General features: G+C 46.7%; 1 protein-coding gene across 6 annotated transcripts in view; it reads left to right on the plus strand.

Moving 5' to 3' along the window:
* Positions 1–15,927, plus strand: part of rhbdl3 (rhomboid, veinlet-like 3 (Drosophila)) — a 70,808-nt gene that overhangs the window by 40,773 nt on the left and 14,108 nt on the right. For 3 of the 6 annotated variants that reach the window (XM_059653578.1, XM_059653583.1, XM_059653579.1), the window contains 2 exons: positions 6,441–6,599; positions 11,948–12,172. In XM_059653578.1, coding sequence (XP_059509561.1) covers positions 6,441–6,599; positions 11,948–12,172 — 384 coding nt within the window. The remainder of the gene's footprint in view (positions 1–6,440; positions 6,600–11,947; positions 12,173–15,927) is intronic. The other 3 variants (XM_059653582.1, XM_059653581.1, XM_059653580.1) reach the window with 3 other exon arrangements.

Below are 15,927 nucleotides of genomic sequence, written 5' to 3' on the forward strand. Positions count from 1 at the left end.
CTCGGATTCTCCGGCATCTGCAGTTTCTATTATCTCTCAGACACTTAAATTACATGTCTTCTTCAAAATTATGTCTTTAGTTCACTGTTTTAAAGTTTTGACCTCTTAGAAAAAACAGCTAGCTTCACAGAACTGAAGCTACAAATCCAATTTACCTCTTCTTTAAAATCAATGGTGTAAATGAAACACCTTTATCACAACAGCTTTAGTCTAAACACAAGCAACAGTTCTAGGAAACTAATGGGCTTAAAGGCTGTTAAGACCCTGGACCTGATGGGTTGCATCCTTGGATTTTACAAGAAATAATTATAGAGGAAGTGGGTGCACTTTAGATTAGATTAGATTGGATGATCTACAGTGTGGAAACAGGCCCTTCAGCCGAACAAGTCCACACCGCCCCTTGAAGCATCCCACCCAGACCCATTCCCCTATAACCCACATACCCCTGAACATAGGGCAATTTAGCATGGCCAATCCACCTAGCCTGCACATCTTTGGACTGTGGGGGGAAACCGGAGCATCCGGGGGAAACCCACGCAGACACGGGGAGAATGAAAAAACTCCTCACAGACAGTTCCCCGAGGCTGGAATCAAACCCAGGTCCCTGGCGCTGTGAGGCTGCAGTGCTCACCACTGAGCCACCGTGCTGCCCAACTCTGGTAAACTTCTAAAAATGCTTAGATTCCAGAAAAGTCACCAATTATTGGAAAACTGCCAATGTAATACCCTAATTCGAAAAGAAAGGATGACTAAAAACATGTGATAAAGGCTAGATCCTTACCATCAGTCATTGGGAAAATGTTGAAGTCTTTATGAAGGATTTACCAGCAGGTTTTTCTGAAGAAGGGTCCCGACCAGAAACGTCAACTTTCCTGCTCCTCTGATGCTGCCTGGCCTGCTGTGTTCATCCAGCTCCACACTGTGTTACCGCTGACTCCAACATCTGCAGTTCTTACTATCTCAGTATCAAGTAGAGTCAGGATGTCTTCACATGAGGAAAATCATGCATGAAACATTGTTAGCATTCTTTGAGGAGGATTCAGGAATGATAAATAAAGGGGTGCAACTAGGTGGAATATATTTGGGTTTCAAGGTGTTCAATATGCTACTACACATAAAGCTATTTAATAAGGTAAAAGTCTGTGATATTGCAGATAGTGTGTTAGCATGGATAAGGGAACAGCTAACTAACAGAAAACAGAGTTGGGATAAAGGTGGCATTTTCAGGATGGCAATCTGTAACTAGAGGAGTGCTTCAGAGATCAAAGCTGGGGCCAAAATTACTTCCAATGTATTATTAGTGATTCGGATGATGGAAGTGAATGTGCTATCACCAGGTTTGTGGATGACACAAAGACAGGTGGGAAGGCGAGAAGTGAGGATAACACAAAGAGTCTGCAGAGGGATGGAGAATGTTAACTGAATGGGCAAAAACTTGGCAGATTAAATATAATGTGGAAAAATATGAGGTTACACATTTGATAGGAAGAATAGAGGAGATGAATGTTATTTAATTGGGAAAGACTGCAGAAAGCTACAGCACAGTGAGATTTGGGAGTACTTGTGTATGAATCACAAAACCTAGCGTTCATGTTCGGCCAATAATAGGGAAGACAAATGGAATGTTAGCCTTTACTTCGAAGAGGGTGGAGTATAAAAATAAAGAGTTTTATCTTAAACTATACAAGGGACTAGTCTGACCACAGCTGGATAACTGTGAGCAGTGTTGATTTAGGTAAGGAAAGATATCCTGAATTAGACGCAGCCCACAGAAGATTCTTGAGGTTGATCCCAGCATGGAGAAATTTTCTTACGCAGAAAGGTTGGGAGGCTTGTACACATTAGAATTTAGAATGAGAGGCAACCTTTTGGAAATAATGTAAGATTCTTAGAGGATTTGACAGGGTAGATATAGGGAGGTTGTTTCCCCTTGTGGGAGTATCCAGGACCAGAGGGCATCATCTCAGAGTAAAGGCTTGACATGTGGAAGAATTTCTTCTGCCAGAAGGTAGTGAATCTGTGGAATTCTTTACATTGTGCAGTGTTCAGAGGGTAAAGATAGACAGGTTTCAAATCATTAAGGGAAATGAAGGGCTCTAGGGAAAAGGCAGGAAAGTGCGGTTGAGGTTAATCAGGTAAGTCATGATCTTGTTGAATGGTGGCGCAGACTTTATGGGCCAAGGGCCCGTTCCTGTTCCTTTGTATTATATAATCTTTTGGGATTCAGCCTGTGAACCCATTGTGTGTGTGTGTGTGTGTGTGTGTGTCTGAACTCATGGCGTGTGTGTGTGTCTGAACCCATGGAGTGTGTGTGTGTTTGTGTGTGTGTGTGTGTCTGAGCCCATGGTGTGTGTGTGTGTGTGTCTGAGCCCATGGAGTGTCTGTGTGTCTGAACTCATGGTGTGTGTGTGTGTGTGTGTGTGTCTGAACCCATGGTGTGTGTGTGTGTGTGTGTGTGTGTGTGTGTGTCTGAACTCATGGTGTGTGTGTGTGTGTGTGTGTGTGTGTCTGAACCCATGGAGTGTGTGTGTGTGTCTGAGCCCATGGAGTGTGTGTGTGTGTGTGTGTGTCTGAACTCATGGCGTGTGTGTGTGTGTGTGTGTCTGAACCCATGGAGTGTGTGTATGTTTGTGTGTGTGTGTGTGTGTGTGTGTGTCTGAGCCCATGGAGTGTCTGTGTGTCTGAACTCATGGTGAGTGTGTGTGTCTGAACCCATGGTGTGTGTGTGTGTGTGTGTCTGAACTCATGGTGTGTGTGTGTGTGTGTGTGTGTGTGTGTGTTTGTGTGTGTGTGTGTCTGAACTCATGGTGTGTGTGTTTGTTTGTGTGTGTGTCTGTGTGTGTGTGTGTGTGTGTCTCTGTGTGTGTGCGCGCACATGTGTGTGTATGTGTGTGTTGTGTGCATGTGTGTGTGTGTGTGTGTGTGCATGTGTGTGTGTGTGTGTGTGTGTGTGTGTGTGTGTGTGTGTGTGTGTGGGCCTGTGAACTTTATGGTGTGTTCTCAGGAGGTTCTGTGATGAAGATTCACCTGGAGGAAGTTGAACAGTGTGCCTGGTTGGTTTGGGATTGCTGAGAGCTGCAAGCCCAGTCAGTTCTGCTGTTTGGTGTGGAAGGCAGTGAGGTGGCCAGTCTCCATCCTGAGCTGCAGCTCTGCCAAAGTTGCATCCAAATCTAGAAATCTGAAACAAGTTTTAACGTCATGCTGCTGTCCAGTGGGAATTGCACTGTAACTGTTTAAAACACCACCATCAGGACTGATCTAGAGCCAGTAGGAATTACTGATTAATCTCCAGGGCACAGACACATGGAATAAGTATGACGAACATCATAGGGACATCAATAAATGTGTGGCTTCTTTGAATAAATTCTTTGAATACTTTTGATTATTGCTTGTAAAAAATTATCAGACCGAGGGGGACGAGGCAGTTTTACTGAGAATCCAGAACTGTCCAGTACCTTCGCAGGGAGCTGTCCTGCCACAGTGAGTCAGGACGAGATGTGATGGTGCACACCTCTGATGGCCCAATGCCCCAGGAGAATGGGTGGAACAAAATGACACACATTTATTGTGCCTTTTGCAATCTCAGAACTTCTCACAGCTTTTTGGCCAAGTGCAGCCACTGACTGTGTTTTCATTTGGCACCTAGTGAGGCCCCGTAACTACAATGTGATGGTTTGCTTGTAAGGGTGTTGCCTGAAGGGTAACTATTGGTCAGGTCCTCCTGGTGAGGACCGTAACCTCCACTTGTTCAAAGTGATATCCACGTGGGAAGGCAGGCAGGATGAACACCTCATCCTGATGGACAGCGCCTGTCATTGTTTGAGCGTGTGATTGAGTTTCTCGAGTGGGACTCGAGCCCCTGACTTTCTGCGATGAAGGTGTGACTCACTGAGCCACAGCTGGACAGCCCTGATCGCAAGGTCCCAGAAACCACAGCAACAAAGCAGGAAAAGGAAGAATGAAACAAAAACTACAAAACAACTCAAATAATTACCAAAGTGAGGGGGGGGGGGATATTCAGAGAAAATCACTTCAGTTGGAACATTGCAGTAGGAATATGCCATTTGGCCCCTTAAACCTTCTCCACCATGAACAAGCTCATGGCTGAACTAAGCCAATCATATTCTCCCACCATTTCTTCATCTTCCGTGATATCTTTATCATCATGAAATCTATTAATATTTGTCCCGAATGTGCTCAAACACTGAGACAATTCCCTTTGATCCAAAGATTCATCAGTGTCGCAGCATAGAGATTCCTCCTATCTCAGTCCTCAATGGCTTGCCTCTTATTCTGAAAAAAAATCTTCTAATCAGCCTGTTCAGGAATGTTATTACACAACTCGCAAACAGATGGGACCTGAACTAAGGCCTCCCGCTTCAGAGGTAGGGATACTACCTCTGTGCCACAAGAACCCCTTCATTTTATTCTAAGCCCATAGGAGAAGGCAATAGGCTAGTGATGACATCACTGGCCTGTTCATCCAGAGACCTATGTAATGTTTTGGGGACCTTGGTTCAAACCCTGCAGTAGCAGACGGTGGAATTTGAATTCAATAAAAATCTGGAATTTAGAATCTAATGATGACCATGACTGTATTACTAATTGTCAGGAAATAGCCCATGTGGTTCACTAATGTCCTGTAGGGAAGGAAACTGCCATCCTTACCTGGTCTGGCCTACATGTGACTCCAGGTCCACAGCAATGTGGTTGACTCTTAACTGCCCTCTGGGAAATTAGGCATGGGCAATAAATGCAGGAACAAAAACATAAGTTGCTGGAAAAGCTCAGCAGATCTGGCAAGATCTGTGAAGGGAAGAACAGAGTTAATGTTTCAGGTTTGGTGGCCCCTCAAGGGACTGGACCCAAAACGCTAACTCTTTTTTTTCCCTCACAGATGCTGCCAGACCTGCTGAGCTTCCTGATTTACAGCATCCGCAGTTCTTTCAGTAATAAGTACTGCCTAGCCAGAGACACCTTCATCCCGTGAATGAGTAAAAGCTGTGTCCCTGACTCTGGACTGACCCCCTCCCCAGGGAGAAACTTCCTGCTCGGTTGTGTCCTGTTGAGAAATGAGTGTGAATGAGATGACCTCTCATTCTGCTGGACTGGAAGAGTGATGGACAATGTGGAATCAGAGCTGTATCTGCAGGCAGCCGGATCTGGGATCTGACTTGCGGAATGCCAAAATGCTGATTCAGGTGAAAGAATAGAATTATCCAGCCAGCAGAAAGCTCAGGAGCTGGGGCTCCCAAATGAAGCAAGCCTGCCTTCACCTCCCGACAACTTGCTTGCTCTGAATTATTCACAACAAGCTTGAGGTCAGCTCTTAGTTCAACATTCATCTCAACCGCCTGCCTCGGCCACAAAAGGACACTGATAGCTCACCCCCTGGGAAGCACCCTTTACAACAACAGACAGATTTCATTAAAAATGAAGAGAGAGAGAACCTGCAGCTCCAGAATGTGAAAGATTCAGGAAGCAGTATTGAGAGTGCAAGACAAAACACAGTGTGCAGCTGGAGGAACACAGCAGGTATTCCCAACCCAAAGGTCCCAACCCGAAACGTCAGCTTTCCTGCTCCTCTGATGCTGCTTGGCCTGCTCTGTTCATCCAGCTCCACACCGTGTTAGCTCAGATTCTCCAGCATCTTCAGCTCGTACTATCTCCTTATAGACAGTGTTGCTTTAACTGTATAGTGACCAACCTCATTTTTATTCCCAGCTAAAGATTTTCTCTCTCTTCAACAGCCAGGTTTGTGATGAGCTGCTGCTGAGCTCCTCCTGCTTCCCATAAGATGAACCTTCCACTGAACTGGGGCCCAGGCTGAAGGCAATTCCCTTTTTAGATGCTGAGGCGATAGAGGGATAGACTAATGAAGGGAGAAGGTTAGCCTCCTCGCAAAGAACAGAGGAAGCTCAATGGGTTACCTGGACCACCCCTGCTCTCCTTTATCAGGCTCTGGAATTCAATATAATCGCAATGGAACTGATCCTAATCTCAAACCAACATTCCCACCTCGCACTGACGCTGAGTGCTTTTGATGCAAGCCATTCCCACAGATCCCATTTCTGCCCCTTACTATACCCAACACATTCCAGAAGCGTTAGCCTTCTCTGTATTTATTTGGAAGTCAAAATCCATCTTGGTGCGAACATGAAACAAAGAACACAGAATGTTAAAGATTGGAAACAAACAAAAACAGAAACTGCTGAGCCTTCTTCTGCAGAGGGGTCACTGGACTCGAAAAGCTAACTCTGTTTCTCTCACCGCAGATGCAGCCAGACCTCAGCAGTTTCTGTTTGCACACGTTTCCATGGTGATCCCAGATTTCACTGGCCTTGGGGTGGGAAGTGGTCCTAGTTGGTTTTCTGTTGGCCTTGGTTGGAGCTCTGTTGTACTTTTGGTGTTACCCTCTGACCTTCTCATCTTTCTGACAGTTTGATCCTGCCAACACAGGCTACATTAGTACTGAGAAGTTCCGGAACCTTCTGCAGGCCCATGGCTCAGAGCTGGACCCACATAAAGTGGAGGTACTCCTGGCTTTGGCAGACAGCAACTCTGAGGGGAAGATCTGTTACCAGGACTTTGTTAACCTGGTGAGTGAGCAGTGGCAGCAAATGTATAATGGAATGTGAAGAATATTCAGTGAGTTAGGTGTATTTCTTCAAAATGATAACAGCCACATTCATGTGATCATTCCATATGCTCTCCTTCAGGATAGAGTCGCACACCTTTAGTCTTTTCGGGGAGCTTCTCAGAGAACGTTTCCAGAATAAATATTACCACAGTGTCGGTGAAGTCCTGACAAAGTCTCCCAGAGAGTCTCCTGATGTGTTTCTGGCTCCTGTTACCCCCTAGTCCAGCAGCAATGACTCAGGATGCTGAGAAGCTCATTCAGTAACATCAGTACAGTTTATTCCCAAACCGCTCGGCACCATTAGCGGAGGGAGCTAACAATCAAAACACTCGACAGCTCCTTCAGTTACCTTTGGCAGGTATTATTAGTGAACACCAGCTGGTTAACAATCTTCTGGGCACCATACCTCTCACTAACTTCAACTCCTTTACCAAGGGAATGAAATGTGAGGCTGGATGAACACAGCAGGCCCAGCAGCATCTCAGGAGCACAAAAGCTGACGTTTCGGGCCTAGACCCTTCGGGGCTGCCTTACGCTAAACTACCAGTAAAGCCAGTGATCTGATGAAGGTATGGTCACCCCAGAGGCTGAAAGCACTGCTGGAAAGTAACCCCTGCACTTCTGAGGACGGGACTGAAACTCAGATCACTGTTGTCGGGAAGATTAAAGAGATTAGAATTTTCCTCTTTGGAAAAGAAAAATTAGAGGGGAGATGAAAGAGATCTTTAATGTGATAAATAGGATGGACAGGGTATATGTGCAGGAAATGGTTCAACTTTTCAGGATTTGGGGTCATTGATACAGGATAGTTACTAATATATCCAACAGGAGAATAAGCAGAAATGTGTTAACTGGAGAGTTTGGTTACCATGTGGAATGCACTACTACAGGAACTGGTTCAGACAAACAGTAAACATGCTTTAAAACAGAAACTGGACAAATGAGCAGAAAGAAAGGGATGAAAGATGGAGACGGGGAAACTGAATCAGGAAATAACTCCAACAGAGTAAAAATTATGCAGAAAATAATTCAGAATGCTAATGGAATGCTAGCCTTTATATCGAGAGGACTGGAGCATAAACATGTAGAAGTTATGCTGCAGTTTTACAAAAGCCTGACTGGAGCCTATTTGGAGTACAATGAGCAGATCTGGGTAGCACACCTCAGGAGGATAGTGTGGCCTTGGAGGGGGTACAATGTAGGTTTATAAGGTGATGCCCGGGCTTTAGGGATTAAGTTATGAGGAGAGATTATACAAATGAGCCTTGTTTTCTCTAGATTGTAGAAGATTAAGGGATGATCTGATTGAAGTCTCAAAGAAAAGGCAGGTCAATAAAACTAAACTATTTCCACTGGTTGGGCATTTTAGAAGTAGGGACATGGTCTGATAACTAGGGCATTGTCTGATAACTGGGGGCATTGTCTGATAACTGGGGGCATAGTCTGATAACTGGGGCATTGTCTGATAACTGGGGGCATAGCCTGATAACTGGGGCATTGTCTGATAACTGGGGGCATAGCCTGATAACTGGGGCATTGTCTGATAACTGGGGGCATAGCCTGATAACTGGGGGCATGGTCTGATAACTGGGGGCATAGTCTGCTAACTGGGGGCATAGCCTGATAACTGGGGGCATAGTCTGATAACTGAGGGCATCGTCTAGGATCAGTTGTTAATTTTAAATTTGAGATTGATAAATTTCTGTTAAGCAGACGCATTAAAAGAAATGAGTCGACAGCAGGTGGGTGGAACAAAAACAAAGTTGCTGGAAAAGCTCAGCAGGTCTGGCAGCATCTGTGAGGGAGAAAACAGAGTTAATGTTTTGGGTCCAGTGACCCTTTCTCATTGTAGTTCCTCAATTCTGAGCAAGGGTCACTGGACCCAAAACGTTAACTCTATTTTCTCCTTCACAGATGCTGCCAGACCTGCTGAGCTTTTCCAGCAGCTTTGTTTTTGTTCCTGATTTACAGCATCCACAGTTCTATCAGTTTTTATTTAGCAGCTGGATGGAGTTAGACCACAGATTAGGCAAGATTGCATTGAATGACAGAACAGAACTGAAAGGCCGATTGGCTCCTTCAGTTCCTATGGACTCCCATAAATAATATTTGGGCTGAATGCCCTGTTTCTGTGTTGTATATTCAATGTAATATTTTTTAACCCTCTGAACTCCTTGATTGGATTCCAGTATAACTCTCTCCTGGTATCTGTTATTTCTACATATCAACTCCTAGAACTCCCTGTTAGGTTCTCGTCTGTAACTCACTATCCCAGCATCAACTGTGTTATTCATAAAGCACTGTACAATTGATGATCAGGAGTTTTCTTTTAGATGGGTTAATAAACTGCAGAATATTTTGTTCACAGACATTTCCCACCAGTTGATCATTTCTGTGTCACATTTCATTGTTAACACTGCCTGATTTCAGTCCAGAGGGAATATTGAAGGCTGGGACTGATGGTGTAAGGTGTGACATCAGGTCAAACTATACTTTCTGGCTGATCTCTGGGAATCTGAAATGGCCACATGAAAACACTACAAATCTTAGAATTTTTCTAATGAGCCAAAACATGGGGCAGGAAGAGAGGAATTTATACCTTAGTATCTAAAGCTAGCGGCTGGGTGAGAGCATTGACACTCTCCAAATGTTGAAGGGAGGCGTGTTGCATGTATGTGCGTGTGTGTGTGTATGTGTGCGCATGCGTGTGTGTGTGTATGTCCGTGCATGAGTGCGTGTGTGTATGTGTGTGTGTGTGTATGTCTGCGCGTGAGTGCGTGCGTGTGTGTATGTGTGTGCGTGTGTGTATGTGTGTGTGTGTGTATGTCTGCGCGTGAGTGCGTGCGTGCATGTGTGTGTATGTGTGTGCGTTTGTGTATGTGTGTGTGTATGTGTGTGTGTGTACGTCTGCGCGTGTATGTGTGTGCGTGTGTGTATGTCTGTGCGTGAGTGTGTGCGTGCATGTGTGTGTGTGTGTGTATGTGCGCACACGCATGCATGTGTGTGCGCGCGTGTGTGTATGTCTGCGCGTGAGTGCGCGCATGCATGTGTGTGTGCGTGTGTGTGTCTGTGTCTGTGCATGTGTGTGTATGTCTGCGCGTGAGTGCGTGCATGTGTGTGTGGGTGTGTCTGTGCATGTGTGTGCATGTGCATGTGTGTGTGTGTATTTGTGCGTGTGTGTGTGTGTGTGTCTGTGCATGTGTGTGCGTGTGTGTGTATGTCTGCGCGTGAGTGTGTGCATGTGTGTGTGTGTGTGTGTGTGTGTGTGTGTGTGTGTGTGTGTGTGTATACCCATTGTGTGTGTGTGTGTGTGTGTGTGTGTGTTTGTATTTGTATTTGTATTTGTGTATGGTGGGGAGGAGGTGGGAAGTTATGGACACAGATAGGAGCTGCCGCTAGGGACAAGATATAACATACAGAGGAAGTGTTGGGGGCTGGTATAATTAGAACATTTAAAAGGTCTCTGGATGGGTACATGAATAGGAAGATTTTAGAGGGATATGGACCAAATGCTGGCAAATGGGGCTGTATGGAAGCTGATTACAACTGAAGATACAGTCAGACAACCCAGTACCTGACCATTGCTTACCTACTCAGCTATCAGTTCCCTGCTGCTGCTTTCTGTCCTTATTTACCATTACTTCACTAAGAGTCAGCCAGGCTGTTGCAGGACTGACAGGTCAGCCTGGAAAGGAAGAATGCAGCAGGCCAAGCAGCATCTGGAGGAAAGGAGCAGTCAACATGTCAGGTATTACCCTTTTTCTTCAAGAAGGGGCAATACCCCAAACATTGGCTGCTCCTTTCCTCCAGATGCTGCCTACCTTGCTGTGTCCTTCCAGCCTCCTGTTGGTCCACCCTGGATTGCAAGATCTGCAGTTTTGTTTTTGTCTCTAGCCTGGAAAGAAACCAGCCCAGTTCGTCCCCTCCCCCCACTGCACCACACAACCAGCCCAGCTCTTCCCCCCCCACCGACTGCATCCCAAAACCAGTCCAGCCTGTCTCTGCCTCCCTAACCGGTTCTTCCTCTCACCCATCCCTTCCTCCCACCCCAAGCCGCACCCCCATCTACCTACTAACCTCATCCCACCTCCTTGACCTGTCCGTCTTCCCTGAACTGACCTATCCCCTCCCCACCTATACTCTCCTCTCCACCTATCTTCTTTACTCTCCATCTTCGGTCAGCCTCCCCCCTCTCCCTATTTATTCCAGTTCCCTCTCCCCATCCCCCTCTCTGATGAAGGGTCCAGGCCTGAAACGTCAGCTTTTGTGCTCCTGAGATGCTGCTGGGCCTGCTGTGTTCATCCAGCCTCACATTTTATTATAAAGGAAATCAGGGTTTTTTTTACCCTGGAAAGAATGAGGAAATTTCCAGGATTCATACAACAATCCAATGGCTTCATGGTCACTTTTACTGAGACCAGTCTTTGTAAAATGGATTTCAGTTCTCCAACTTCCAGACGTTTGGTATTAGAGAAATCAGTCCCCGGTTTCCGGCCAATGTACCAGGAATAGAAAAGTGTAATTAAGACTGTGAACAACACACAGCAATCAAACAGCCTGCACTCTGACAGTTCTGCACAACGTCACATTCTCGTTTCACAGCTGGCTGATGGGATTAACGCAGTAAATTAGATGGGGAAAGGCTCTGGTGAATTTTATGTGAAATGACCAGATTGATGGGAGCCTTTAATTGACATTCGCCCAACTGGGAGCGTGTTTTATCATGGGTGAGGATTGGTTAGTCAAAAGTTTGTCAGGCTGTGGTTCAATGTTATTTCTCTTGTCACTGAGTTGGAAGGTCATGGCCACAAGCTCCACCCAGAGATTTGAGCAGAGATTCCAGGCTGACATTTATACTGAGGGACAGCAGCACTGTCAGAGGTGCTGCTCTTTCAATGAGACATTAAGCTGTAATAAATCCACGTCCATTATTTGAAGGGGGGCACAGGGCTACAACATGGTGTATTGGATAATATTTGATCACTTAACTGACATCACAGAAAACAGAATATCTGCTTATCATTACAGCGTTGTTTCTGGGAGCTTGCTGTTTGCAAATTGGCAGCTACATTTCCCACATTATAACAGACACAACAATCCAGAAACTATTCCACTAACTGTAAAACATTTCATCGTCTGACACACATATTGCATTCTGAACAGATGGATTGATTACCTGAGTGACCAATGGTCGTGGAGAGGGAATGTTGCCTCAGCAATGGGCCAACAGATAAACACTTCCCATTTTCAGGGTATTACAGCCTTGTCTGGGTCTAATTCCCACTCCGGGATTTTTGTTTTAACCAGATGAGCAACAAACGGTCTAACAGCTTCCGCCATGCTATCCATTTGGGAAATCGCCGTCTCCGTGCCAACTCACTCCTTGAAGAAACAGGCCTCACGATATCTCAGCGATTTATCCGACACATTGCCTACGAGACCCTGCCCCGGGGACTAGACCGCAAGTGGTACTATGACAGCTACACATGCTGCCCCCCACCTTGGTTTATGATCACTGTTACCTTTCTGCAGGTCAGTAGTCAATGCTTTGAGAAATCAGTGACACACTTTTAACCACATTTCGTCACCACCAGTATTCACCTTCGTAGCACAGTGTAACTGTGTCCCAGCCTCCACTCGATCCCTCTGAAACCCTCAACAATTCCAATTATCCAGGGCCAATTTCTCATCTTGCACCTTCTGCCAACTTGGTGCCCCATACCCTTGCTCGGACGATGTCCTGTTCACCCATTACCCCTTTGCTCACTGACCTACATGGGCTCCTGGTCCAGCAATGCTTTGGATTTGAAAATCTTATGCTTGTCTTCAAATCCTTCAGCGGGTTCTCTCTGTATCCCCTGCAGCACTACAGCCCACCAAGATCTCTGCACTTATCCCATTCTGGCTTTTCAAACTTTCCAGTTTTTCCTCTCTTTGCTTTTTGTGGCTGCACCTCCAGGTGGCACAGTCATAATGTCACTGACTGGTAATCCTGAGGACCCAGGCTATTGCTCTGGGATCATGGGTTCAAACCCCACAGCAGCTCATAGACTTAAAACTGGTCTAATGGTGGCTCTGAAACTCACTTTAAAAACCCATCAGGTTCATTAATGTCTTTTTAGGGAGGGAAATCTGCTGTCCATACCCAACCTGGCCACATGTGACTCCAGACCCACAGCAATGTGGCTGACCCTTAAAACGTCTAGTGAGATACTCAATTGTATTAAACTGGAACAAAGTCCAATAAAAGGCATGAAACCAGATGGGGCACCCTACTTCTGCCTAGGCATCTGAAATGATAATGTCAAACCTAGCCCTGTGACCCTGCAAATTTCTCTATATTAACATCACGGGCAATGTCCCAGAGGCCACGATCATCCCTGGGTATGTCCTGTGCCACAGCAGGGCTGGTACTGTTGTATGATGTATCACAGTAATGAGAGAGGTGCCTTCGAAGTCCTCAACATTGACATTGAGCACCACAATATCTCATGGTATCGGTTCAAATGTGCAAACAAACCAATTGCCATTTGCCTCCTACAGCACCCCCCTTGGCTGATGGACCAGTACTCCTCCAGGTGAAGACCACTTGGAGGAAGCACGGAGGGTGGCAGAGGCTTAGAATGCATTCAGGGTAGGACATTTCAGTGGGTCTGTGGTGCAGAATCAACAAGAGGGGAAAGCATGTTTGACCTTGTCCTCACCAATCTGCCTGCCGCAGATGGTTCAGGTTTGGGTAGGAATAACCAGTGCACAGTCCTTGTGGAGACAATGTTCCAGTTTCACATTGAGGATACCCTGCGCTGTGTTGTGTGTCACTATCACTGTTCTAAATGAGACAAACTGATCTAACAACTCGAACCTGAGCATCCATATAACACTTCTACCATCTACAATCCGACCCCACCACCCAAGACATTTTTCCCTCCCCACCCCTGTCTGCTTTCCGGAGAGACCACTCTCTCCGTGACTCCCTTGTTCGCTCCACATTCCCCTCCAACCCCACCACACCCGGCACCTTCCCCTGCAACCGCAGGAAATGTTACACTTGCCCCCACACCTCCTCCCTCACCCCTATCCCAGGCCCCAAGATGACTTTCCATATTAAGCAGAGATTCACCTGCACATCTGTCAATGTGGTATACTGTATCCATTGTACCCGGTGTGGCATCCTCTACATTGGGGAAACCAAGCGGAGGCTTGGGGACCGCTTTGCAGAACACCTCCGCTCGGTTCGCAATAAACAACTGCACCTCTCAGTCGCAAACCATTTCCACTCCCACTCCCATTCTTTAGATGACATGTCCATCATGGGCCTCCTGCAGTGCCATAATGATGCCACCCGAAGGTTGCAGGAACAGCAACTCATATTCCGCTTGGGAACCCTGCAGCCCAATGGTATCAAAGTGGATTTCACCAGCTTCAAAATCTCCCCTTCCCCCGCCGCATCCCAAAACCAGCCCAGTTCATCCCCTCCCCCCACTGCATCACACAACCAGCCCAGCTCTTCCCCTCCCCCCACTGCATCCCAAAACCAGCCCAGCCTGTCTCTACCTCCCTAACCTGTTCTTCCTCTCACCCATCCCTTCCTCCCACCTCAAGCCGCACCTCCATCTCCTACCTACTAACCTCATCCCACCTCCTTGACCTGTCCGTCTTCCCTGGACTGACCTATCCCCTCCCTACCTCCCCACCTATACTCTCCTCTCCACCTACCTTCTTTTCTCTCCATCTTCGGTCCGCCTCCCCCTCTCTCCCTATTTATTCCAGAACCCTCACCCCATCCCCCTCTCTGATGAAGGGTCTAGGGCCAAAACGTCACATTTTGTGCTCCTGAGATGCTGCTTGGCCTGCTGTGTTCATCCTGCGTCACACTTCATTATCTTGAACTGTATTAGCTGTAAGCCGTAACTTCATGGTCCAGTATATTCCCCACTGAACCTTTACCATCAGGCCAGGGGATCAACCCTGGACCAGGGGGTTAGATAGGGTGGATAGGGAGAGCCTTTTTCCTAGGATGGTGACGGCGAGCACGAGGGGGCATAGCTTTAAATTGAGGGGTGAAAGATATAGGACAGATGTCAGAGGTAGTTTCTTTACTCAGAGAGTAGTAAGGGAATGGAACGCTTTGCCTGCAACGGTATAGATTCGCCAACTTTAGGTACATTTAAGTCGTCATTGGACAAGCATATGGACGTACATGGAATAGTGTAGGTTAGATGGGCTTGAGATCGGTATGGCAGGTCGGCACAACATTGAGGGCCGAAGGGCCTGTACTGTGCTGTAATGTTCTATGTTCTAATGCTCTATGTTCTATGACCAATGGAGAGTGCAGGAGGGCATGCCAGGAGCAGCACCAGGCTGACCTGAAAATGAGGTGTCATCCTGGTGAAGCCACCAAACAGGAACATTTGCATTTGGAAATTGCAGCCATTCCAACAATGCGCAAGAAACACAAAACCAAAGCAGCCCATTTTACCGGTTGATTTGATCTCTGCCACCACCTTCAAAACTCACTCCCTCTCCCACCAGTGCACAGTGAAGATACTGTGTGCGATTGCAGTCACTGCAGTAACTTATCGTGAAGCCAACACCTTCCAAACATGTGACCTCTACCATTCAGAAGAACAAGGGCAGCAGGTACCTGGGAACACCGCCCCCTGTGAGCTTCCCTCCGAGCTACTCCCAATCCTGACTCAGAAATATATCGCCATTCTTTCACTGTCACTGGGTCAAGATCCTGATATTACCTCCCACAGGAAACTGTGGGAGACCATGGGCACAAGTCCCACCCCAAAGGCTTGGGCAGAGAATCCAGGCTGCCAATTGTACTGAGGACGTGCTGCTCTGTCAGAGGTGCTGCTCTATGGATAAGATACCCCAGTGGTTCAAGAGGTCCACCAACTTCTTGAAGGCACTTCAGGATGGGCACGAAATTTGGCCCAGCCAGCAACGCCCAATGTGTCAGAGATACTGGGAACTGCAGATGTTGGAGAATCCGAGATAACAAAGTGTGAGGCTGGATGAACACAGCAGGTCAAGCAGCATCTCAGGAGCACAAAAGCTGACGTTTTGGGCCTAGACCCTTCATCAGAAAGATGAAGAAGGGTCTGATGAAGGGTCTAGGCCTGAAACGTCAGCCTTCCTGCTCCTCTGATGCTGCTTGGCCTGCTGTGTTCATCCAGCCCCACACTTTGTTATCTAACGCCCAATGTGTGAATACTTTTGTAAAAAAGTGAAGTGTGAGCAGATGGTAATGCAGCATCTCTGATCTGCTCTGTATTTGA

Source organism: Stegostoma tigrinum, chromosome 22 (assembly GCF_030684315.1).
Source record: "Stegostoma tigrinum isolate sSteTig4 chromosome 22, sSteTig4.hap1, whole genome shotgun sequence".
NCBI lineage: Eukaryota > Metazoa > Chordata > Chondrichthyes > Orectolobiformes > Stegostomatidae > Stegostoma > Stegostoma tigrinum.